This window comes from Leptosomus discolor, chromosome 3 (genome assembly GCF_034619465.1).
Source record: "Leptosomus discolor isolate bLepDis1 chromosome 3, bLepDis1.hap2, whole genome shotgun sequence".
NCBI lineage: Eukaryota > Metazoa > Chordata > Aves > Leptosomiformes > Leptosomidae > Leptosomus > Leptosomus discolor.
The window spans coordinates 53,004,945-53,028,117 of NC_141393.1; the positions used below are offsets into that span (position 1 = coordinate 53,004,945).

Here is a 23,173-nt window from a genome sequence, read left to right on the forward strand (position 1 = left end):
GATTATACCTAGAAAAGGAGTAAATTGTGTAATTAGAAAAGGGGAAGAGCAGAGGACTTAACCTCTGCCTGAAGGTGCCAGTTTGGAGAGAAGAGCGGAAAAGAGAACATCAAGTGGCATCTATGCTGGGACCCACAGCACCAGAAAGGGCCATTGCTGACCTTGTCCCTGGCTGCTCCTGTCACCTTGGCCAAGCCCTTTGTTCTTCCCCTCTGAAGAAAGAATGAAGTATTTCTTTCTCCTGCACCTCTTCACCAGTTTCTTCAGGAGGAAAGGGGATCTCCCTCTTGTGCGTCCACCTTGCCCAGGCTTACAAGCCATGCTCAGGTGTTAGCACCACTCCAAATTTCCCTCTGGGACTTATTGTTAGAAGAGAAAAGCTGCTGCAGGATGGAGTCCTCAGCAGTTCTGTGTTGGGCGCAAGGGTGCAAGATGTTTCTTGTTGCCCTACATGGAGCAGGAAAGAGCACTTTGCCTCCCCTTCCTCTTTATTATTGACCCAGCCTGGCCTGGGCCAGAAGATGTGTTCCCACCACAGGCAAAAAAGCACTCAGTAGAATTGTTCTCAAAGCCATGGTGAGGGAGGCTATTAATGCGAACATTATTCATGCCAGGAAAAATAGCCAATTACCTTTCTATAGAACCACTCTCTGCCCCGTGAGCCAGTAATTGCAACATCTAACACTTGTCACTGAGCTCTGAAAGCACTTCGGGACTAAAATACTGACAATGGATTTGGACTAAAAAGAAAAAGACAGGGAAAAAAAGTAAAGTTAAGATACTAGATACCCAGGAGGTGTAAATGGCTGCAGGGAATCTATGCTTACTTACACCTTACGCCCTACAGATGCAAGAATTTGTCTTTGTCTTATATCCACCCTTATTTTATGTTTTAAAGGTGCATAACTATATTAATATAGTTGTTTAATAAACTGAAGAGAAAAATAGTATGTAACTTGAAGTGAGTATACTGCCAAAGGGACTTCCTGTGTTTCTTGATGTGTAAGAAGGTCAGCTGTGCGACTGGAAGAGAATGAAGTAAGTTTTTGTGTTTAATTTACCTCCCAGGTTTACCAGCAAAAACAAGCAATAATGGTGAAATCCAACCCTCCCTTTCTCCTTTTCCTCCTTAGAGGAGGAAGGAAAGACAAAGTCCTTTTAAGAGCTGCAGGGCATTGCACATTGCCTTGTTTGCTCTGCTGGACTGCACTGAAGGCCATGTTTCACTCTCTGCCTGTCCCCAGGTGTTCCATGGACAGTGTCTGGAGATTTGACGAGTTTCCCAAGATCTGTTAACATTGTCAGCTGCTGAGGCCTCTCAGAACCCACAGGCACCAGAGGATGCGCTCCGAATCCTGAAAGAGGCTCATTTTGGTATCACAAGCTGTGCAGGAATCTCATCTTGAGGGTGCCTTCCCCGATCGCTGATGGAAGAGCTAACTGTATGGATCAGAGGACTTGGCATATTTCATGAAGTTGTTTGGAGTTTCCCCTATGTAGCCAGAAGGAGAATTTACCTGGGTGTCTCCAAAATGCTGTGGTTTTGCAACTTGTAAAAAGCCTGTCCTTTAAATTCCTTGGTGAACACCAGTCCTCATTTATCATGCCAGCCGTGATCCATGGAACAGTAACAGCCTCGCTCTTCCCTGAGGACTGGCCCACCTTTCAGAGAAAACAAATACTACACTCAAATTGCTGCTGCTCTAAGTTTGCTTTTCATCCTGAACCCCCCAAAATACCCTTTAGGATGTACCAAAGGGATTGCCTTTTTCTTCTGCGAGTGCACAAACAGATGCTGGTCTGTAGTCAGGGCTTCAGGGTCAACCATACTCTGAACAGCTGAAGTATGTAAAATAACGTAAAATTGTGCAACAGTTTAGTCTGTTTTGAAACATGACTGTAAAAGGAAGGCACCTCCTTCTCCACAGCTCTTTCCTCGGTGCAAAGGGTCGCCCCCTGCTTTGTCACCACATGCAGTACCGCAGTTCCTGCTACCCGGAGCCACCACAGCCACGGGGCTCAGCCATCAGCATCTACCTTGCTTCGCTTTAAAGCTCAAGCTCTCGTGCTCGCACCTTTGTGCCCACGCCTGATTCACGGTACCGACCGAGCACGAGCAGGGCCCGAGGGCCGCCGCCTGTCCCATTACCGGGAGCCGCAAGGAGGGCCCTGCCCGCGGCCCGGCGGGGGCCGTCCAGCAGCCGCGGCAGGTGGCCGCGCTGCAGGCCCCGTCCCTCCGCTGCTCAGCGGACTGCCACCCACGAGCAGCTCGGCTGCTCTGTCGCGTCGTGTCGTGTCGTGCCGCCCTCGCCCTCCTCGTCGTCGCCGTCGTCGCCGTCGCCGCCGACGCCGCCCTCCTCCTCCTCCTCCTCCCCGATACGCTTCGGCGCTCGCTTGGCCACGCCTGTCGCCTTGGAGAAGAGGAAAGGCGGAGCCTACCCAGGAAGCTTCCCGCCTCCAGCGCCGCGCGCGGGCATCTACCGGTTCCCCTCGCCCCTTCACCGTGAGGCGATGGTAAGTGTGGGGCCGGCGGGGGGGCCTGGCCTGGCCTGGCCTGCGGGGCTCCGCCGCCCCCCCCGGCTCCGCCGCCCCTCAGTGTGTGTGCGCGCGCTGTGCCCTCTTCCAGAGGAGGAGCCTGGCCCCCAGCCAGCTGGCCAAGAGGAAGGCGGGAGACGACGACGAGGAGGAGGAGGAGGAGGAGCGGCATCCCCCGACGGTGAGCAGGGGGCCCCGGGACGTGGCGGCCTCGGCGCGCGGGGGGGGGGTTTCCCGAGCCCCTCGACGTTGAGGTCGGCCTCGCCCCGGCGGGGTTGGGGCGGGCTCGGCCCTGTGTGACGCCCGGAGTCTTTCCAGCCGTGGGCAGGGGACGGCGGTGCGGGGGGGCGGCGGGCCCGCCCGGCCCAAGTCGGTACCTGGTGCCTGATCGGAAGTTGTTATTGCCCCCGCCATCTGAGGACTGGGGATCAGGCCCCAAGTTTATTCTGTTTTCATCAGCTGGGGAAAACCTGTGTCTGGGCATGTAGTTGGTAGAAGAGCATTGTCGTGTACAGGTGATGGTTCGTGGTTATAGCAAAAACTATCCTTGGGAGAGCTCCTAAGTGTTTTGTGAGAGGGTTGGTAACTAGGAATAGGTAGATGATTGAGACAAAACAGAATGTTATGATGCTACGTTCTATGTCACGGAGGTCAGAGTCTCACCTAGTGCTTTCTGTGTCAAATCCCTTTTTCTTTGCCAGCAGGTGGTTAAAACCGTGGCTCAGTCTGAAGAGAACTGTGTTAAATCAGGAAACATCAGTGACTTATCTTCATGCCTTGCTAAGTGTCTTAAATTTAGGTTTTGGTGTGAGGCCTTTCACCTGTGTAACAGCAAATGCTGTGGGAGCCTCTGGGGATTTTCATGTAGTTTGTTCTATGCTATTGACCGTTTGTTTTTCTTCTGCTTTGTCACGGTTTGAGGCTGGGCCGGCCACTAACGAGTGACAGACGCTCTCTACTAACCCCTCTCCCCTCCCAAAAGGGAAAAGGAAAGAGAACAAGAGAGAGAGACTTTACGGTTTGGAAAAAAAAAAACTAAAACAGCTTTAATGAAACCATAACAATAAAAGAAAAGATAATAATAAGAATAAGGAAATAATTAAATGTATACAATATGTACAAATATATACAAAACCAATGCTGAACCAAACTCCCTCCACCCTGATGACAGTACGTCACCACCACACTGCAGGGCTGGCACTGGCGCAGTCCCAGGCTGGACTGGGCAGCAGACAGGGATGGGATGCAGGAACTGGCCTCAGAGATGCACGGATTGGGATCGACGACAGACAGAGTCCTCCTCAGATGTTGGCCATCGAAGAAGAGAGGAAGAGACGAAAAGAGCGAGACCCTCATGATCTCTCAGCTTTATACTGAATATGACCTATATGGGATGGAATACTCTGTTGGTCAGGTTTGGGTCACCTGTCCAGTTCGCTCCTCCCTGTAGGTGTGACCCTTTTCACTCCTGGCACCCCAATATGGAGTACAAGATTTAGCAGTGACCTTGGTCGCCATAAGAACAAGTATAAGCAAGGGCCTCTCTGCATACCATTCCTTGGTACGAACTATGAACATCAGGCATTATCACTTCTAGAAGCAGTCACTGTCTGGAAAAACAGGCTGCTGTTTCAGAAAATGCCATTAGTTAGATGAGACTTAACTGAAAAGTTAAAGCACTAAAACAGAACTAGTTCTGATTTAGCCCAAACCAGGACATGCTTTTTGGGTGGGGGCGGAGGACAGGACAAATCTTAGTGCAGAGAAACCTGCCCTTTTACAGGTTAGAAAGTAGTAGCTATTTTCTTAACTAGGAGACTATTCGAGCCTTCATGCATGTTAAACTATAGGGCATGGTGACCTTGGTGGTGTTGCTGGCTCTGTCCTTTTGCAAGTGGGGGTGAGTAACGATTGTGTCTGTTCAGAGATACTCAGCTGGCCGGATGGATTGTCTGCGTGGTTAGATGCTTACTGAGTGTGACAGCGATGCATCTGTCTTCTGGTCTCACCAGCTGCCCGAGTTGTTTTGTCTTGATTTTGTTTTTCAGACTCGGAAGAGACAGAAACCTGTCAGTGAGACGGAGAGTGGAGAATGTTACAGGTCACCTTTCCGGAAACCCTTGGCTCAGTTGACCAATAGACCTCACTGCCTGGATAGCAGTCAACATGTAAGTGGGTGTTACTGCTAGCACACCATAGCAGGTGGGTTGCATATGGAGCTCATTCATCAAGGGAGTACAAATGCTTCCATGGACCCGTTTAATCAGAGTTGTTATGGAAGTAACACACACACAGAGTCTTTAGAAGAGACCTTTTTCTAGCTCCAACCATTTAACGTTGAAGGAGATGTGGTGGGAGAACTTTCTATAATGGAAATCCTGAATAAGAGAGTTCTATGGGGCCTAAGCGAAGGACAGTGCCCAGGGTTGTGGGAAGCTTTCCACACAGGTGGCTCAAGTGCAGTCTGCTTGCTTGGTTCTCTCTGGGCTTCCACAGCTGGAGACTGGGTGCTTTACTGGCTGGGCACTCGCTGGTCTGGCATGGATGTTTCTACAGTGGTAACCCAGCTCCTTTACAGGGAATGAATTGCCTGACTGAATTACCAAGGCAGAGGGAAGCAAAGGCATTTAAAGAAGTGAATAATGCCAGTGGATTTGAGAAGATAGGAGTTATGAAAAATTGACTGCATGCATTAGAGAACCCAAAGGAGAATAGTTTTGAAAAGCAGAGTTGATGGGGGGAACTGTGCTGGTTTGTTACTTCCTCCCTTTTGGATATTCTTGAAAATAGTTGGAGTTGAAGCTTGAATAAATTGAATAGAGAGACTCTCAGCACTTGGCAAAATTGGGTTCTTAAAAAATGTCCTGGGTTTGCCTTCTTGAGCAGTCTCTGATTTCAGACTTCTTAAGCATGTTTTCTTTCTGAATTCCTAGGAGGCTTTTATCCGCAGCATTTTGTCCAAACCCTTCAAAGTCCCAATTCCAAATTATAAAGGTAAGATGAGGAGGCGTAAGGATTGTTTGTGTTGACTGACTGGGGTAAAACAGATGATGCTCAGGCCTGTCAAATATATCTGTTGGGATTATTGTTATTTTTTGCACTGATGCATGTGTTCCAGAAATCCTGACTTAATTTTGAAAGAATAATACTGGCACGTTAGCAAAGTCTTCATATTTCTTACTAGCGTTTAGTAATCCTGCATTTCAGAATTGGATTTTGTATTCTTACTGCTATGTATTTGATGTAGTGCCAGAAGATTGTACACCATATTGCAAATAAAAAAGCAAGATGAATTCCAAGTGATGATGGTTTACCATTTAAATAATACCCTAATGATACTAACAGACAGAAGGCTGTAGGTGAAAAAGGTAGTATGTGCCAGTTTTCTTTCTGGTTTGGTGTGTTGAATCTCAAGGTGATCTTCAAAGCAAGGCAATTTTGAAGTTCAAAGTCTCAGCTGGTTCTAATCGGTGAAACACAAGATCTCAGAAACGAATGGGCCTGTTCTTGTCCCCTTCTTCCCCTTCACCCTCCAGCTGTAAAATTAAAATGCAGATCAACCAGTTTTACTCAAACTTTAGTTATAAAAATATGACTGTAAGCAGACACTGACTATGAAATGTCAGGCCGCAAAAGAGTTTGACAGAGTTAGCTTGTGGAAAAGCAGATTTGTCAGGAGGCTGAAACAGAACTGTAGCCAGGGAAGCTGCTTTCTGTGGCTGTTGCCTTCCTCTCTTAATTGGGAGATGAGGCTGTTTCATGTGCTCTTTTTGTGGTGTGCATGTGCTGTTGCCTCAGCTTGTGATACACTCTTGTTTTGCAAGGAGCCTTAGCAAGCAGTGGGTAGACTGACCCTGCTTGAATCTTTCCCAAGCAGAATCAGTCCTGGGAGGACAGTTGCCTGAGTTTTGATGGGAAAGGAGATTTCTATGCATGTTCTTTTTGTGTTCAATGCCATTCCAAAACTGTGATATCAAAATATAATACCAGGAGAAGGGACTTATGCTTGGTTTCTGCTTTTCACAGAAATTGGCTCGAAGGCCAAACATCTACGATTGCTCATCAGAGAGAAAATAATACCGTAGAGTAGGTAATAGCAGTATGGCGCTATGATGCAGTAAAACTTTGTCACTGTTAAAGGTTGCTTCCTGACCTTGCCTAAAAGATGCAACCAAAGTCTGGGTTAAGTGATCCAAACGAGGATTTGACCCAGTATATACTAGGTATGTGGGAATGTATTTATTGAGCTGCTGAGGTGTACATTCTGGAATCCCACTTACCTTTCAAAAGAACGAAAACAACAGCCTTTGTGCGCTAGCAGGAGTTCCAATGCCCAGAGATAGCTGAGGGACACATTGTGCCTGTTTATGGTTGGATGCCAGTGGTGCAGGTCTGGGATGAAGCTGTCAATCACCTTGCAAGACAGCTTGTACTGTTGCATGCCAGCATACATGGCATCTGCTACATGCAGTCATGTCCATTTTGGTGCACCCAATGTGGCGGGATGTGCTATTGCTCCATCTTTGCCTCTGCTCCTTTGTTGTATTCTTTCCTGACACAGAGCTACCTGCTGTGTGCTGTGCTAGCGGAGTGCTACCGAACAACCGCCCTGCGTGGGTTTGCTGCCTGCGCCGGTTGAGCCTGCATCTCCGCTCCAGCACCCAATTAATTCACTGTTCCTAAACGTAATCAGACCCTTCTGCAAGGCTCTGCTTTTTTCCAGGAAGAAGTTTTCTCTGAGTTGTACCTTTGTTTGCTTTCAGGGCCACTGGGCTTACGTGCGCTGGGTATCAAACGGGCAGGGCTGAGGAGTCCTCTCCATGACCCTTTTGAGGAAGGAGCTCTGGTTCTGTACGAACCCCCACTGCTGAGTGCCCACGACCAGCTGAAAATAGACAAGTGAGTCATCACCTGACACAAATGCTTCTGCTCTGACCTCCTTGAACGTGTAGGTTTATGTGCTTTCTTCCCAAATGTGTCTGAGCTGGAGTCTGAACATCAAGGGAAGTTTGATTCCCAGTGTTCTGCCTCTGAATTGGTTCAAGTATGGTAGCAATCAAAGAAGCAACGTACCCATGCTGTGTTGTTTGTGTTCTTCCACAGGCTGTTTCGTCTCCCACTCATCAAAAATTTAAACCTCTTGCAGGGAATGAGCATGCACACATGGAGAAGCTGCTTAGAAAATCTTACGGCTTAATCGTTAGTCAGAAGACATCAGCATCTAAGGACAAGCAAAGGGAAATGATTGACAGTTAAACGTTAGGCTGCCTAATGGGTTTTATTCTGAAGTAGTTCCTTCTGTGCTGTTGTTATAACTTAAAATGTCTGTCAGCTGGATCTTTGTGGACAGAGGAGGGCGTTCCTCTCTCCAGTAATGCAGTTACAATATTGTTATTGAAACAAGGAAAATAATAACGACTTTTTAACTGTGTCTCTGAACCACATTCTGCCTCTATTTTAACCACAGCCTGAATACATGGTTTCACTGATGTTTTAGCTTGTAGATCAGGCCCCTGTGACTTCATTCTCAAAACTGAATTCAGCCATTTTTCACTTTCTTTTTGGCCATTGTTCGCTTTCCGGTACTTCCCTCATGCCACTGGGGAAGTCCTCAGTGTAGCAGTGAGATTTAAAAAAACCTAAACATACGCTGTGTTGAGTTCGTTAATCACACTGTCTTATTTCTTGACTGCCTCTTCCAGGGACAAAGCACCTGTCCATGTCGTGGTGGATCCTGTTCTCAGCCGTGTTTTACGGCCCCATCAGAGAGAAGTAAGTTTTCCATTGGGAGCTGAGGGTATGGCTGGAGGACTTGGTGCATTTCAAAATGCTGTAGTTCCTTTGCTGGAATTGTTACCCACCAACTGTGAGATCTACATAGACCTCACAGACTAACAGACTCTAGTCTGTTGCAAATACGGAGTGAAATATTTATTTTAACTATCCTCTTAGAGGCCTGAATGCTGCAAATATTCTCTATCCCGTGTTAAATAAGAGGACGTGCTGTGTGTATTGCAACAGTCCTGTTTGTCTTTAAAAATGTGGAAATTTACTGCTTTCTTGTGGGTAAGAACTTTCTCTTCTCTTGCCTCTGATCTAACAGGGTCAGAGCACTCCCAGTCTAAACATGGTGCTGCCTAATGCACAAGTGTGTTCTCTGTGGGGTTGTAGGTCAGGTCAGCTGATAGTAGAAACTGGGGAATTTCTGTGAGCGTTGTGCACTGGTTGCACAGGTCTAGGAAGGCACGTTGGCTGACTTGTGTTGCCACTGATACCTTAGGAAAGACCGGATTCTGCAGGGAGATGGGATCTTGCAGAGTCAGGGCTGAAAGTCCAGCCTTTACTTACCTTGAACTCTGGAGATGTAGCTCTGCTGAACTCTTCTTTCTGGTGCCACGGTTCCCAACACAGTGTGGAGTAGATTCCTGCTTCATTGTGTTTTATTTGGAGGCCAGCCTTTATAGGTGTGAGCTGTCCGTGACCTACATAGACTTGGAATTTGCCAAGTGGAGAGTGCATTTTATATCATAAATATGTGCAGTATCACAATATCAAAGATTAGTGGATACTAATCACCAAATATCTAATGTAGGTATCTGGCCAGTTTGAAGTTCATCACAGATGCAATATATTATCGTTTAAGCCTAGAGGCAGCACAGATGGAAACTGTGATTGCTCATCTTGCAGGCTAAACAGGTCAAGCTGAATGTGTCCCTGCATGGGAGATCTTCAGATGCCTATGAGGGTGCTGTAGACTGCTCCTAGCTTGTACTTTTATCTCAGAGTTGGTACTGAACCTGTGACCCTGTGTAATTCTTGTCTCTGGTTACATAGCTAGAGGCACTTTGTTTTTGGGTAAGATACTGCCTGCTGGTGCTTTTGTCAAGTAGTGATAGTTATGTTGGTGTCCTATGCACGCTGTCTGGTTTTTGACAGCTAGATATCTCTGATAAAGCAGTCTCTGTCTTGTCTGACTAGTGAGTCTTTGCCTGCTAAGATTCCTGTGCTGCTTTATTGAGGTGATGCCCCCAGACTGTTGTGCAGCTTTGCTCCACCTTTGTCATGTCTTTTGTCTAGTTGCTGTGAGGGTACCTAACTGGATCCCCAGCCAAATGCACTCTTTTAGTTGGTAATGTATTTCATAATTGTTCAACTGGCTTAAATAAACATCATTAACCTGTTGTTAATGGCCTAAGAAAGAAAAGGACTTGAAAGTGCAAGTGAATGTTCTCCATTTTCCAGTCTTAAATAGTGGAGCACAGAGGGTTGAATACATCCAGGCATGTTTAGGTCGTGTCCCTCACTCCCTGCTCTGTTGACATGATGCAGGGAGGTTGTATGTTCCTAGCACAATGCCTTGATTTTCTCTGACTTATCACATGATAGAGGAACATTCTGCAGAGTCTCTTTTTTTTTTTTTTTTTTTTTTTTTTTTTTCCCCCTTTTTGTCTGTCTTGGTGATGTATCAGAGCCTAATGCAGGGCTGAGCTCTTTTCCCACCGTGTGACATGGGCCTTACCCTCAGCCCTGTGTCTTCTCTGAAGCTAAATCTGCTTTGAACTTTGAGTCCCCAGGTGAGTCGTTGTGTTTCTAGGCAGAAGTGATGAGGGCTGCTCAGGGTATTCTGGGAGTTAATCAGACAGCATAAACAATTCTGCTCACTCTGAGTCTGTGTTCTTAAAAAACTACCTAATGGGCGTTAAGATGATTAACCTCTTTGCAGCAATCGATGCAGGTTAGCTGATGGCCTGGGCCTATCTAATGCAGCCAAGGGTAGAAATTTCTGGGAATTCATGTCATGAAGCCAGTTATAATTGTACAGTTAAAATGTATTAAGATTTTGCGCATGTTATGAGGTACATGTTGGCACCAGTAATGTTGTTCCAAACCAGATGTGGCTGCACTTTAGCTTTGTCTCAGGTGATTTCCCTCTGTCTCATTGGAACACTGTATAATCCCCAGGGATGTGCTACACAGATTTGCTGTTTGTTGTAGTATCAGTCCTGTGCATTGTGGTAATGAAGCTGTAATGAAGTTGACATTCTGCTGATGCCCCCATCCTGCTCTGAGAGAACAATTTTTTGGCAGGGAGTGAAATTCCTCTGGGACTGTGTGACGAGCCGGCGGATCCCTGGGAGTCATGGCTGTATCATGGCAGATGAAATGGGGCTGGGCAAAACACTGCAGTGCATCACACTCATGTGGACGCTTCTCAGGCAAAGTCCAGACTGCAAGCCTGAAATCGAGAAAGCCATGGTGGTGTCTCCCTCCAGCCTGGTGAGAAACTGGTACAATGAAGTAGAGAAATGGCTCGGGGGAAGGATCCAGCCGCTGGCCATTGATGGAGGCTCCAAAGAAGAGATTGACCATAAACTAGGTACAGAAATATTTGCAAATGGTGTGATTGGCTGGCTTAGGTCAAAATCTTGCTTTGGAAGAAGCCTACAGCAGCTGATGTGAACATCTCTGAGCTGTCATGAGGGCTCTGGAGACTGATGAAAGTCTCTCCACTTAACACATTTAGATCAGGCCCTTGCATGTTTAGTAATAGTTGATCTTTTGGAAAATCCAAGTCCAGTCATGTGCTCAAGTTAGGGCAGTCCCAGAGTCCCAGTGCCTCTTCTTTGCTCCAGCCAGAAGCCAGGAAGGGAGTGGACAGAGGTGGGAGGGGGATGAAAATGGGGACAGTTGTGGGGAAAGGAGCATGGGTATAGGTGGGTGGAAGGGATGCTACAGAGTAATTGAAACAGACAGGTTCTCCCAGATTTTTAAGGCAGAAGTTTTGACTACAGAGCTTCAAATCTTTTTTTGTTAGTTTTGCGCATCCCTCTTTCCTTTTCCTCTTTTCCATTTGCAGTTGGCTTTATGAACCAGCGTGGCCTGCGAGTGCCTTCACCCATCCTGATCATCTCCTATGAGACCTTCCGACTCCACGCTGAGGCATTACAGAAGGGCAGTGTTGGGCTGGTCATATGTGATGAGGTACAGGGGAATCTTTAAGGAGAATCTGTTCCTGATATTTTCTTGAGATCTGGGCAAAACTGGCTCTGCTTTCACAAAAGGGGGGAGAGCAGAGGGAAACAAGGTTTAGCTGTGGACAGCACCCATTCTGGTGTTTGAGAGGCTCTGGCTAACAAGCTTATCCATACTGGGTGAGCCTGAACAAGAGGGTGTTTTCATAAGTGGAGGTATGAAGAAAATCCAGGTGGTGGTAACTGTGGCCACTTTTTAGGTCCCTGGCAGGCTGGGGACGCCTACTAGGGCCCTCTCAGTGTGAAATACGTAGCATAGAGGTGGTCCACTACCTGTCTCTTGACTCTGAAAGAGGCTTTACTCTATTGGGGTGTTAGTGCCCTTGCTCACTGATCTGATTTTCATTTGTTTGTGTCTGTCTTTGCTGAAGTGAGAAGTACTTCTCTTTTGCCTGGCCTCATGTTCTGCCCAGTAATTTTTAACTTGGTTCTGTTTTGAGCAGGAGGTTGGACTGGAGAGTCCCGAGTTCTTTCTCAACCTAAATGATTCTGTGATTTAGCATGCTCTTGTGTGTAGCATTGGTTGCTGTCAGCCACTTTAACTGGTCGTCTTATTCTGTGCTTGTTGGGGGAGTTTGAAGGGCATTCCCATGGCAGGACCCTCTTCCCCTTTCTGTAGTCTCCTGCTTGGGGCAGGGGTAGGGGAGCTGGGTGAGGAGTTACCTCATGTGCTGCTTGTTCAAGAGGAGACAGATCTGGCTTGACTCCCTGCTCACTACCTGCTAGATTTAGCTTTGCCAAGCCTGTGTTGTCAAGCTGTGCTTTCACATGGCTGAAATGGAGTTGTGTTTTCGTTTATCATTCCCTGTTTGTGCTTATAGGTCCTGAGAGCCAGAGATGCTCTGAAGGACAAAATAAAACAAATGCCCTCTACCTCCTTGAAACGATCAAGCTGAGGCCCTCAGCTACTGTTGAGGTGTCCTCTGCTGCCAGGTAGAGGGGATTTGTTAAATAGCCGTGCCACCCAGTGGTTTGGTTTTGTATTTACTGGGACAGTGCTGAGAGGAGCTTGAAAAGAGCGAGCATCCTCACAAGTATGACTCCTATCCGCCTTTTATCTACTGAGTCTGTGACTGCCCACACCTCTTAGTGCCCTGGGATGAGGCCAGCAGCTAGGGATGCTGGGAATGCAGGTCCTTGGCCTTGTGTCTTCCATATGTTTCCCAATAAATACTCATCTTTGCAGTGGTCTGGCATTTGTAAAAAGCATCTCATCACTTATGCTTTGTCTGACAACATAGCACTCAGATGCTAATAAAGTTGCTTTTCCCAGGCATGGGAAATGAGGTCTGTATCCAGATTACCCTGTAAGAGGTGCAGAACCTCTTTTTATTAGTGTGCAAAGGCCTGGCAATCCTGGATGTAGGTGGCTTGTGATCTTGACCTTGACTAATGCAATGTTACTGCTCCAGAGTTCAGTGCCTCTGATGGTAGCTGAAAACGTCCCCATCTTTGAACAGGAAACAGTTCTTATAGTTAGACTATGCAGTGATTGTTATTTTCGTGGCAGGACCTCTTGCTTGGGTGTGACTCATGTTCCTGGTCTGGGAAGCTTGTAATGTCATGTTTCCTCATGTGATGGCTTGAGGTTTCCCACCAGATTCTTGCCTTTGAAGGAAGTCTGTTCCAGCAGTTGAATGCACGTACAACACTTAGTCCACTACGAGGAATGGGAGAGTGGTGAGATGCCTTGTGGGAGATCCAGTATATCAGTGATGATGGAGGGTCTTCAGGCTGCTTCCCATCAGGGCCACTGAGTTTATCAGCTTCATTTCTTTTATCTTTTTTCAAAGGGCCACAGACTGAAGAACTCTGAAAACCAAACATACCAGGCTCTCAACAGCTTAAAAACACCTCGACGAGTCCTTATCTCAGGCACCCCCATTCAGAACGACCTGCTTGAATATTTCAGCCTGGTGCACTTCGTCAATTCAGGCATCCTAGGTAAGGGGTGATGTGTGAGAGACATGAGGGAGGGGGAGATTGCTGCAAAGCCTCCCCAAGTGCCAGTGAAAGCAGCAACCAAGACATTAGTGAGAGGAAAGGTCATGTACAGGTTGGACACTTGTTCTCCTTCAGTTTGTATCCAGAAAGTCTAGATTAGGGTCCCCTGTTCTAAAGGCTGTATATAATCAGAGCTGTTTCAAGAAGATGGTAATTTAAAGTACAACTGTCTAACAGGTATCTTGGAAGGGAATTAATTCAAGTAAAATGAATATAAGACCCTGGGTACTGCGTGGCTGATCTTGTGCAGCTATGGTCAGCCAAAGTGTCCACCTCGGCCAGGAGTTTCTCTGACAATAAGCCCTTGAACATACTGTAGGAATTGCTGGGCAGGACAAGCCAGCTTCCCACAACACTCCCAGGCTACAGCAAATTCAGAAATCTCAGCCAGGAATGATGTCTTTGTAGGAGAGGCTCTGTGGAGAGAAGGATTTGACATGACATGCTCTCTGCGTTGAGTACAGAGGCAGCCTGGGAGACCGCTTTTCCCTGTTCCCTCTTGTATCCATCTGGCACAGAAGGTTAAAGTGACTGGTGGGAGGTGGAATAGTGTACCTTGTGGCAGAGTTAGGCAACAAAGCCTGAATTTCTGGCAGTCTGCCATCCCACTTTCAGATAATCTGAGAGAAAGCTGAGGGTGATGTCTAGCATTTGGAGTTAAGACTGCTTGTTTTTTAAGGCATGGGAGGCCTGTGAATATGGGGTTAACTTCATCTGAGATAGAAAGAAAAGAGTCTGGAGGAGAAATACTGATCCTGAAATACTTTCAGGACTTACGCTCTACAATTACTGGTAGCAGCTTGACATATTTTGTCTCTGGCTGCTATGCTCTGCTTATGTCTGCAAGCTCTGTTTTTATTTTAAAAGCAAAGTAGTCTTTGCATCCTTTCCTGCGTCACTGGGTTAGGAGCAGGTCTACTGTTTATCCAGGAGCAGCAGCTTGGCTTTGTTAAGAGAGGTAATTTTTTCTGTCAAGAAATGAAAATAAACCGATCTGTAAATCATGTCCTTGTTGCTGTTAACTCGTCACCTATGTTTGCCTCAAGATTGTTTGGCATCTAGCCCAAGGGGCTTCTCGTTAATTCTAGTGCATGCACAAGTCTAGTTAAACACCGTTCATCAGATTCTTAGTCCTACAAGCAGCATTCGGGCTGTCTTTTTCTGTTCAGCTGTTCTGCCCCCAGGATTCCTCAAGGAAAGGATGGGATGGGATGGTAGATGTTCTCATCTGCTTTTTACATGTGCTTCAGTTTTGGGTAGTTATTACAGGGAGCTGATGTGATTTCACCTGCCCTCCTTGACCTGTACTTTGGGCAAGACTAGCCTCCCTGCACTTCCAGTTTGTTCTCTCTGAGTTGAGGTTAATGCTGTAATTACTGCCAGCAAGCAGTAGTCATTTTTCCCCTCTTTCAGCCTGTGACTAGTAATAAGCAACTGATTACAGATCATTTTGGAACAGGCACACATAATGCCTGTGCTGCTGTTTGCAAGGACAAAATCTGTGAGTAAAAGTACAGCTGGAATGTAAGCAAAAACAGTACATGCCTGCCTGGACTCAGGTTTAACGAAAATTGTATGACCTTTGGCAGTACCTTGTTGTTTGAGCACAACGTGATTTTCTGTTCTACAGACTTGCCTGCATTGTTTGAATCTTCCCTTGCTAGAAAGAAAAACAAATTGTAATGATGGGGCGAGAATTTGTTTTATCTGCTGGGCCCCATGCTTGTGGTATGATAACTGGGACTGTGGGGTACTGATCAAAGGTTATTTGGTAGTAGTTGTCACCTTTTTGCTTCTGTTTTGTACAGGGACAGCACAGGAATTTAAAAGACATTTTGAAATTCCCATCTTGAAAGGCAGAGATGCGGATGCAAGTGAAGCTGAGCGACACAAAGGAGAAGAGCGGCTTAAAGAGCTGATCAGCATTGTGAACAGGTGAACTTCATCCCTCTTTGCGGGGCTTTTGCATAAACCCTTGGTGAACACTAGTATCTTTCCAAATCACAGTTGTAGCTGTAATGAATTCTCTTGCCAGTTATGTCTATTCAGCAAGTGATTGTGCAAGTATTTATTGCCTAAGAAATCTACATAGCATGTAGCTTTAGTTTGAAACATAGCACATTGACATGGCACAGTTAGCTGCAGTCACCCCCAAGCAAATGTACTCAGATACTGAATCATGATTTGACTCTTGCGTTTCTGTTTTCTCCTGGGATCTGAATAGTCAGGCAGCATTCTTTTATTTGTGTTAATGTAACTGCAGTGTAGACTGGGTCAGACTTGAGATCCATCCAGCCGAGATGTTGAGTGGCAGACAGAAAGAGTATAAGGAATATTGCTCTGTTCTGCTGTTGGATTGCCCAAATCAGAAGAATCCAGCTCACGCTTTCATAGCAGTGTTGGGTCTGTAGGCCTAATGGGATTAGACTACTAGTGTCAGAGATGTGACTTTTGATCCCCAAGAAGCACCTCTGCGATGTAAAATGCTGTCCTATTTCTCTTTGGTTGATTTTTGGTATATGTTTAAGCATGGCTGCTTTTCTCTTCATGGATACAAACAATTTATCCTAATCTGCAGGCAATCGTGATCTCTCAGAGAACTCTTACTAGAGACTCTTTTGAATTCTCAGCATTGCTGGTGTCTTCATTTCTGGGTGGGTTGTTTGTTTGTTTTAATCTGAGCTTTGTTTTAATCTGAGCTTTTGCAACCATCACAAGTACAGTCCTGCAGTTCATGGTCATAATAAATTGAATTTCACACTGAATACAGCCTCTCCATAGAGACAGTCCTGACCTTGACTCAGGTCAATTTGCAGAAGTCTAAGAGAAAAGAAAGGTTGGGAGGAGAAGAGCTTGTTCCTTCTTGAGGTGCATTTCTTTCTTTTTGTAGTTGATGGCAAAGGGGTGCAAAAGTGTGTTCAGGAATGCTCGTGCCTGGCTGTGCTGAGGTCTGTGTCCTTTCCTTTACTGTGCAGCAGTCATGGTGCACAAATAGGGAAGATGAAGCACGTAAGTAGCAACAGATGAATCTGTTGAATATGGTACGAATTACAAATGAGACAGTGATGAAAAGATACGTGGGATCATAGGCGTAAGACTAGAAGGGCTCCAGAGAAGGCATCTAATTCATCTTTCTGTCTCCAGGTAGAACGTGTTAGACCTAAACCATCCCTTACTTAGCCCCCACCCAGCACTGAAGACCTTACAAATTCCCCAGGATGCCTTTTCCAGGGCATCGCTGTCTTTGCAGTTAGAAAATGTTCTTAATGTGTAGCATAAATCTTCCTTACTCCAGTTTAAGCCTGTTACTTTTCATCCTACTGCTTATGGGTTTGGAGATCAGATTATTCCTTTCTTAACAGCCTTTGACAGATTTTGGGGCTGTCATATATCCTTGCTGTCTTTGTTCTATAGGTTTCATAACATCATATTTTTTGATGTTTCCTGGCAGAACTGGGTTTCTGCACCTTTTTCTTATTCTGGTTCCTCAATTCAGCACTTTTTGTAGTCCATCCCATCTTTTCTGAAGTGTGGTAGAACTGCTCCATGTGGCATTTCTAGAGCCCCAAACAATATTATGCCCTTTGCAGAAATCTTGGACCAGACAATGAACCCATCTTGGCTGAGGATGTCTACTAAGTTATTATGTAGGGAGCTGCCTGCTTGTACTTTGGTTTATGTCCATGATGTGTGGTGGTTAAATCTTGTCCATGCCACTGGTCTGTTGCAGCTCATGTTGAGAATGCCATTGGTAGTCTGAGGAAGAGCTGAGTTTCTCTCATAAGGGACTGGGCTCTGTTAGGTGAAATCATGCCTGACCCTCCAAATCTCAGGAACCAAATTTGGAAGCCTCATAAAGACATTGGGTTGTATTGGGCTCTGTAGCATGGGCTGATGGAGCCTCTTAGCGTGGCTTTGCGTGGATGGTGGGTGTCTGGCCTTTGCCATGTGTTGGACTGTCACAGACTTTTGGAGGTGAAATATCAAAGGGACTTTGTGTTGAGCTCATGAGGAATGATAAAGAGGGTTTTGATGTCATCCAAGCATCTGATCTTAATTTTCCTTCCTGCAGGTGTTTAATCCGAAGAACTTCAGACATCCTGTCCAAATACCTGCCAGTGAAGATAGAGCAGGTGGTCTGCTGCAGGTACCAGAAAGCATGTAGTCTGCCTGGGAAATGGGAGGAGCAACAGGAGGGACCATAAAGTTGCAAAAAGCCCTTCAGTGCTTCTGGTGACTGCTTCCCTGTAGGAGTGAGATGGTAGCCACAGGCAATATGTTGCTTTTCCCTCCTGAAGCAAGGATGGACAACCCACAGCCGGTGGTTCTGCCAGCCAGCTGGCCTGCTCTGGGCAGCTGTGTACAGCAGAGCCCTGGGCTGTGTAGAGTATCTGCAAGCTACTTTTCTGGCTCTGGGCTGAGATATCAATGCTCTACCGTCAGCCTTGGAGGCCGTTCTAGGCTGTCCGTGCTATAGCTAAAAAAAATCGGGCTAAAAGAAATGCACTGTGTAGATGGAGGAGGAAGGATGGGGTTAGTTTGCATGCAGGCTGAGACTGCAGGGCTCTTGTTCTGTTTCAGACTGACACCTCTGCAGGCTGAGCTGTACAAGAATTTCCTGAAGCAAGCCAAGCCAGTGGAGGAGCTGAAGGAGGGCAAAATCAGTGTATCCTCTCTCTCTTCCATCACTTCTTTGAAGAAGCTCTGCAATCGTGAGTTGTTCCACTCATGCAATGGGTTTGGGTTTTGCACTGTTGGTGGTGTTTTTTTTGTAACTCCCTCATGCACTCCACAGTCTTTGAGGTCTGTTTGTTCTCCAGACCCTGCTCTTATCCATGATAAGTGTGTGGAGGAGGAAGAAGGTTTTATGGGAGCCCTGGACTTGTTCCCTGCTGGCTACAGCACCAAATCTGTGGAGCCCCAGCTTTCAGGTACTGTGGAACTCAACAGTACAAACATGCTGCCAATACAGGCAACCATGAGACTATATTCAGCATCTCATCAAGTGCCTCTCCAAGGTCTTGAATTCGGGAACTTCTGCTCTAGCTTTCTTCTTTCTTTCCCCTTTATCCAGGAAAGATGCTGGTTTTGGACTACATCCTTGCTGTTACGAAAAGCACCAGTAACGACAAGGTGGTTTTAGTGTCTAACTACACTCAGACACTGGACCTATTTGAAAAGCTCTGCAGGAACAGAAGGTTTGTCTTTGGGCTTCATTTGTTTAATCCTGCAAGACTGTACTTGCAGTCTACACTGTAAAAGAAACTGGCTATTTTTAAAGTTTCTATCAGCAGGAACTTGTGATGTCTTTTACTTCAGATGTTCCCGAATTAGAACTGATGTGGCTTATGCTTTGGCTACTAGGGTCCCTCAGCAGCAAAGTCTTGGCTCTCTGCAAAAGCTGCTAAAGCTCAGGCCCTTGTTACAAGGCTGTTTCTGAAAGATTTTTCTCTTTCAAGTAGGATGCTCTAAAGCTCTCAGCAGTCTGATTGTAGTAAATGCTGTATATTCTAGATATTTATATGTCCGGCTGGATGGCACTATGTCCATTAAAAAGAGAGCGAAGATTGTGGAACGATTCAACAGTCCCTCGGTGAGTAGAACCTGCCAGATGTGAGCAGCTCACCTGCCATTTCTGAGTGCTGTGTGTAAAAGTATGGCTGCCTCTGTAGTTTCATCCAAGCTTGCCTTTTTCCACAGAGCCCTGAGTTTATCTTCATGTTGAGCAGCAAAGCAGGTGGCTGCGGTTTGAATTTGATCGGAGCTAACAGACTGGTCATGTTTGACCCAGACTGGAATCCAGCTAACGATGAGCAGGCCATGGCTCGTGTGTGGCGGGATGGCCAGAAGAAGACATGCTACATCTATCGACTGCTTTCGGTGAGTCTTACTCATCTCCCCTCCTCAACACGGAGTTCTTGGTGCCAGCCCAGACTGCTGCTGCTGTGACTGGGACCAGAAGGGGAAGAACTCTTTTGTGTTGGTGACCAGAATTGATTGGAACTTAATTGCTTCCTACTCTTAGATGTGTTGCCGTGGAAAAAAAATGGAAGTTCAAGCTGGAGGGCTGTTACTGCAGGCCTTGGTTTCTAATCATGACTGACTTCTGAGAAAAAGAAACTGTGGCTTTCCAGATAAGATGCTCTGCGGGGACAGTGGTTCAGGCTTAGCCTGAGGCCTAAAGTTTTGCTAAGTGAGCCATCCTGAACCACTGTCCCCGCAATGCTCCTTTGAAGTCATTTGGGCATCTGACTTTAATTTCATGGGGTGTCTGATGCTGAAGTTGCTGCTTTTCAGTCTGGCTGCAGTCTATTTTGGTTGGGCGTACATGTACTTAATAATCAGCAAGTACATTCCCAGAATTACAGCAGCTTTTGGAATGGGACTACCAGTTAGCAGGTGGGGTTAGCTACTCTGTAAAGAAAAGCATGAAGGAGATGAGTCTTTTCAGGCTACTGTAACAGTTTATTTTGACAAAACATGTTCTTTGCCCATCTTTTCCTTTAATACCATTCCACTTTTTATCTGACCTGGCTGCGCCGGGAAGCAGGGAGGTCCTTTGCTTTTAGAACTAGGAAACCAGTCTGCAAATCGTGACTAATCACTGCCCTCCTTTGTTTGCAAAACAGACATTTTGCTCTTAGATTTTTGCCTTAAAAATGTAGCATACTGGGGTTTCTGCTCATCTGTTCTAGAAGTAATCATGTCCCTCCAGACAGTGGGTGTGATTGATCTTGTGTGTGGGTGAACCAGCAAATACTGCTGATGCTGCTGTCCAGGGCTAGCCCTTGCTGCTGTTTTTTGGGGGAAGGTTGTGTTTGGGTTTTTTTGTCAGTGAGTGGCTGTAGCTGCTCAGCTCATTTCCCTTCCTTCCTGTCAGCACAACCTGGTGCTGTGTGTGAGCTCTGCAGTGGCAGCTCTACCTCTTCCTCATCCATGTCTCTGTTGGATCTGCTCCTGTAGCCACGGTGAAAGACAAAAGAAGCAGAGTTGGATTAGATCAGCAATCAAACAGGACATGGTTGGAGTGCAGCTAGTGAAACTTGCCTGTCATCTGTACTGGTCTGGCAAGGCACCAGCTGGTCCTGACAACTTGCTGCTGTTTGAGCTGTGACACTTTCCCAATGTAGTGCTCCTTTAACACTAGTGCCCCAACTGTGCTTCATCTCTGACTCTCTCTCCTGTAGACGGGGACCATAGAGGAGAAGATATTCCAGCGCCAGACCCACAAGAAGGCCCTCAGCAGCTGCGTAGTGGATGAAGAGCAGGATGTAGAAAGGCACTTCTCACTTGGGGAGTTGAAGGAGCTTTTCACATTGAATGAGACCACCACCAGTGACACCCACGACAAGTGAGTATACTGAGTGACTTAATGGATGGGGTCAGCAAAAAAAACCCTTTGCAGTCTGGGCTACTGATTCAGGAGTTCCTCAGGCAGCAGGAGAAAGCTCAGAGAGTGAGGGCCTCAAGGGTCTCTGCTTTTGAAGCTGTTATAACCACCTGGAGGTAAGCAAGTACTTGCCATCCTCCCCTTTTGTTGTCTTTAGAAAAGCTGTACTGGCTGGACAACTGAGCAAACTATCTTGTTGCGGCCTGTGTTTGCAGGATGTGAAATACTGCAGCTAAGGAAAAGAAAAAAAAAATTGATCAGAGCTGTTCAAATTGTGGTCCTTCCTTATCGCTCACCTCCTGGTGCCTTGTGATCTCCAAACATGGAGCTGCTTCCGCTACCAGGGTTACTCTGCTGAGGCCATGAGGCCAACCCAAGTGCTGTTCTGGGGACTAAAAGAACCCTCTCTCCATTGTCTGCCCTTTTCCCTCAGCCCTGAGAGCAGTGGTATTGCAGCCACCAGAAAGAGGACAGGGAGCGCCAGAAAATTCTTCACTGTGAGAGTTAAGACTCTTAGTTCAGGCAAGAAGTGAAGAGGATTAGTTTTAAGCTGACTCAAAGCTTAGTTCTGTGTGGGTATCTTGTCTGCATGGCAACAAGCTTTGCTGGCAGGGCTGCTGCTGCTTTTTGTCTCCTTATGTGGCAGCTCAGTAGAGCATCTCCAAAACAACTTGAGCACAACCTGGTGGCCGTGGTGGGAGCCAGGATGCAGCAGTTTGGAGCTCGATGTGCTCTCTTGAACTTGGGAAGCCTGACACAGTGCTAAGAATGTGTTAGCAGTAGGGGTGGTCCCTTGAGTTCTGATCTAAGCGACATCCCTCACCTTTCAGGGCAAACTCCTGAGCTTTCTCTGGGTCCTGCTGGACCATTCCTACATGGCTAAACATGGAGGGGGAGTGCCATTAGGAACAGAACCCCCCCAGGGTTTCCAAAATGTGAGAGTCATTCCTTGTCTGTTGCACATGCCAGAACGTGGTTGTGTGTTTAAATGAAATGTGGTAGTAATTAATGCTGTCTGAAAATCCACTTGCCAGTGTTGCAGGTGAAGTGGAGTTAGTCCGAATGTTACTGGGCTGCCTTTTTTAAACAACCCGTACCCTGAAGAAGTGGAGGAACCTTGCACTGAGCTTGCGTTGGCTCTGTTCCAGGATCAAGTGTCGTCGCTGTGTGAACGGCCACCAGGTACGGCCCCCTCCGGAAGGGTCTGACTGTACCTCTGACCTCTCTCAGTGGAACCACTGTGCTGATAAGCGAGGGCTGCAGGACTCTGTGCTGAAGGCTGCATGGGATGCCACCGTCACCTTCACCTTTCATCATCACTCCCACGAGGAGCAACGAGAGATTCCCTAACAGCTTCCTGTCCCCTGTGGGGGCAAGTGCAGGCTGCTGTGGCAGTCCGCCCCACTTTAATCCCTTTCAGGGAAAGGGGCAGTGGGTAGCAGAACATGCTGGGTGGCTGTGTGGCTGTGAAATGGCAGAACAGCGTGGTTTCTGAGAGGCTGGAAGGCCCTTAGCATCTGTCAGTCTGCTGCAACAGCAAGGTGTCCATGTCTTTGTCTCTGCTGTTTTATTGTGTGCCTGAAGAACAGCCCTTTGGGAACTGGGAATAACTGGACCTTGTGCGCTTGATCAGATTCAGCACTGGTTCTCATGCTGTTGGTGTCTGTGCCTTCTCAGCCAAGTTTTGTCTTCAGGTTTAAATTAAGCCTGCAGTTTTAAAGCACTTGATGTGCACAGTCATGTTTTTGGTTTTTTGGGGTTTGTTTTTTTTTTTTTCCTTGACAGCTCTGGCTTACAGCTGTTCCTCAGAAAGTCACAGGATCCATTTCTGTTGTGAAATGTGAACCTTGCTGATTACCCAGGAACAAGAGGATTTGTACACAGGGAAAAAAAAATAAATTCAGCTTGTATGTTGAACATTTGGCCTGAAAGATCATGCAGGCAGTAGGAAATCAGGCTCTATTAAGGTAACGCCATTTCTAAAACCACGTGCTTTGTTATGGGCAGGATCCCCTGATCTAGCAGAGTGTTTTAATTAGATCACATTACAAGCCAGTAATAAAATTCACACTTTGGTACATTATGGGTCTTAATTATATTTTTATTATAAAAAAGTTACAAAAAACCAAACTATGCCAAAACCTCTGTAAAATGACTGCAGACACTGGAGAGCAGCAACAGGATTGCAAATAAACAGCAGGCTCCTTGGTAC

General features: G+C 46.5%; 1 protein-coding gene across 1 annotated transcript in view; it reads left to right on the forward strand.

The window, feature by feature from the left end:
- Positions 1-23,132, forward strand: part of RAD54L (RAD54 like) — a 50,554-nt gene extending 27,422 nt beyond the window's left edge. Inside the window, exons 5-22 of the mRNA XM_086463014.1 lie at positions 2,055-2,514; positions 2,597-2,716; positions 4,584-4,703; positions 5,469-5,529; positions 7,299-7,434; positions 8,238-8,307; positions 10,624-10,912; positions 11,393-11,517; positions 13,361-13,511; positions 15,380-15,506; positions 17,644-17,718; positions 18,153-18,283; positions 18,392-18,502; positions 18,646-18,769; positions 19,086-19,164; positions 19,272-19,451; positions 20,759-20,922; positions 22,110-23,132. Of these exons, the coding sequence (XP_086319140.1) occupies positions 2,055-2,514; positions 2,597-2,716; positions 4,584-4,703; positions 5,469-5,529; positions 7,299-7,434; positions 8,238-8,307; positions 10,624-10,912; positions 11,393-11,517; positions 13,361-13,511; positions 15,380-15,506; positions 17,644-17,718; positions 18,153-18,283; positions 18,392-18,502; positions 18,646-18,769; positions 19,086-19,164; positions 19,272-19,451; positions 20,759-20,922; positions 22,110-22,311 (2,725 nt within the window). The 3' untranslated portion in view covers positions 22,312-23,132. The remainder of the gene's footprint in view (positions 1-2,054; positions 2,515-2,596; positions 2,717-4,583; positions 4,704-5,468; positions 5,530-7,298; positions 7,435-8,237; positions 8,308-10,623; positions 10,913-11,392; positions 11,518-13,360; positions 13,512-15,379; positions 15,507-17,643; positions 17,719-18,152; positions 18,284-18,391; positions 18,503-18,645; positions 18,770-19,085; positions 19,165-19,271; positions 19,452-20,758; positions 20,923-22,109) is intronic.
- Positions 23,133-23,173: the final 41 nt, after the last annotated feature.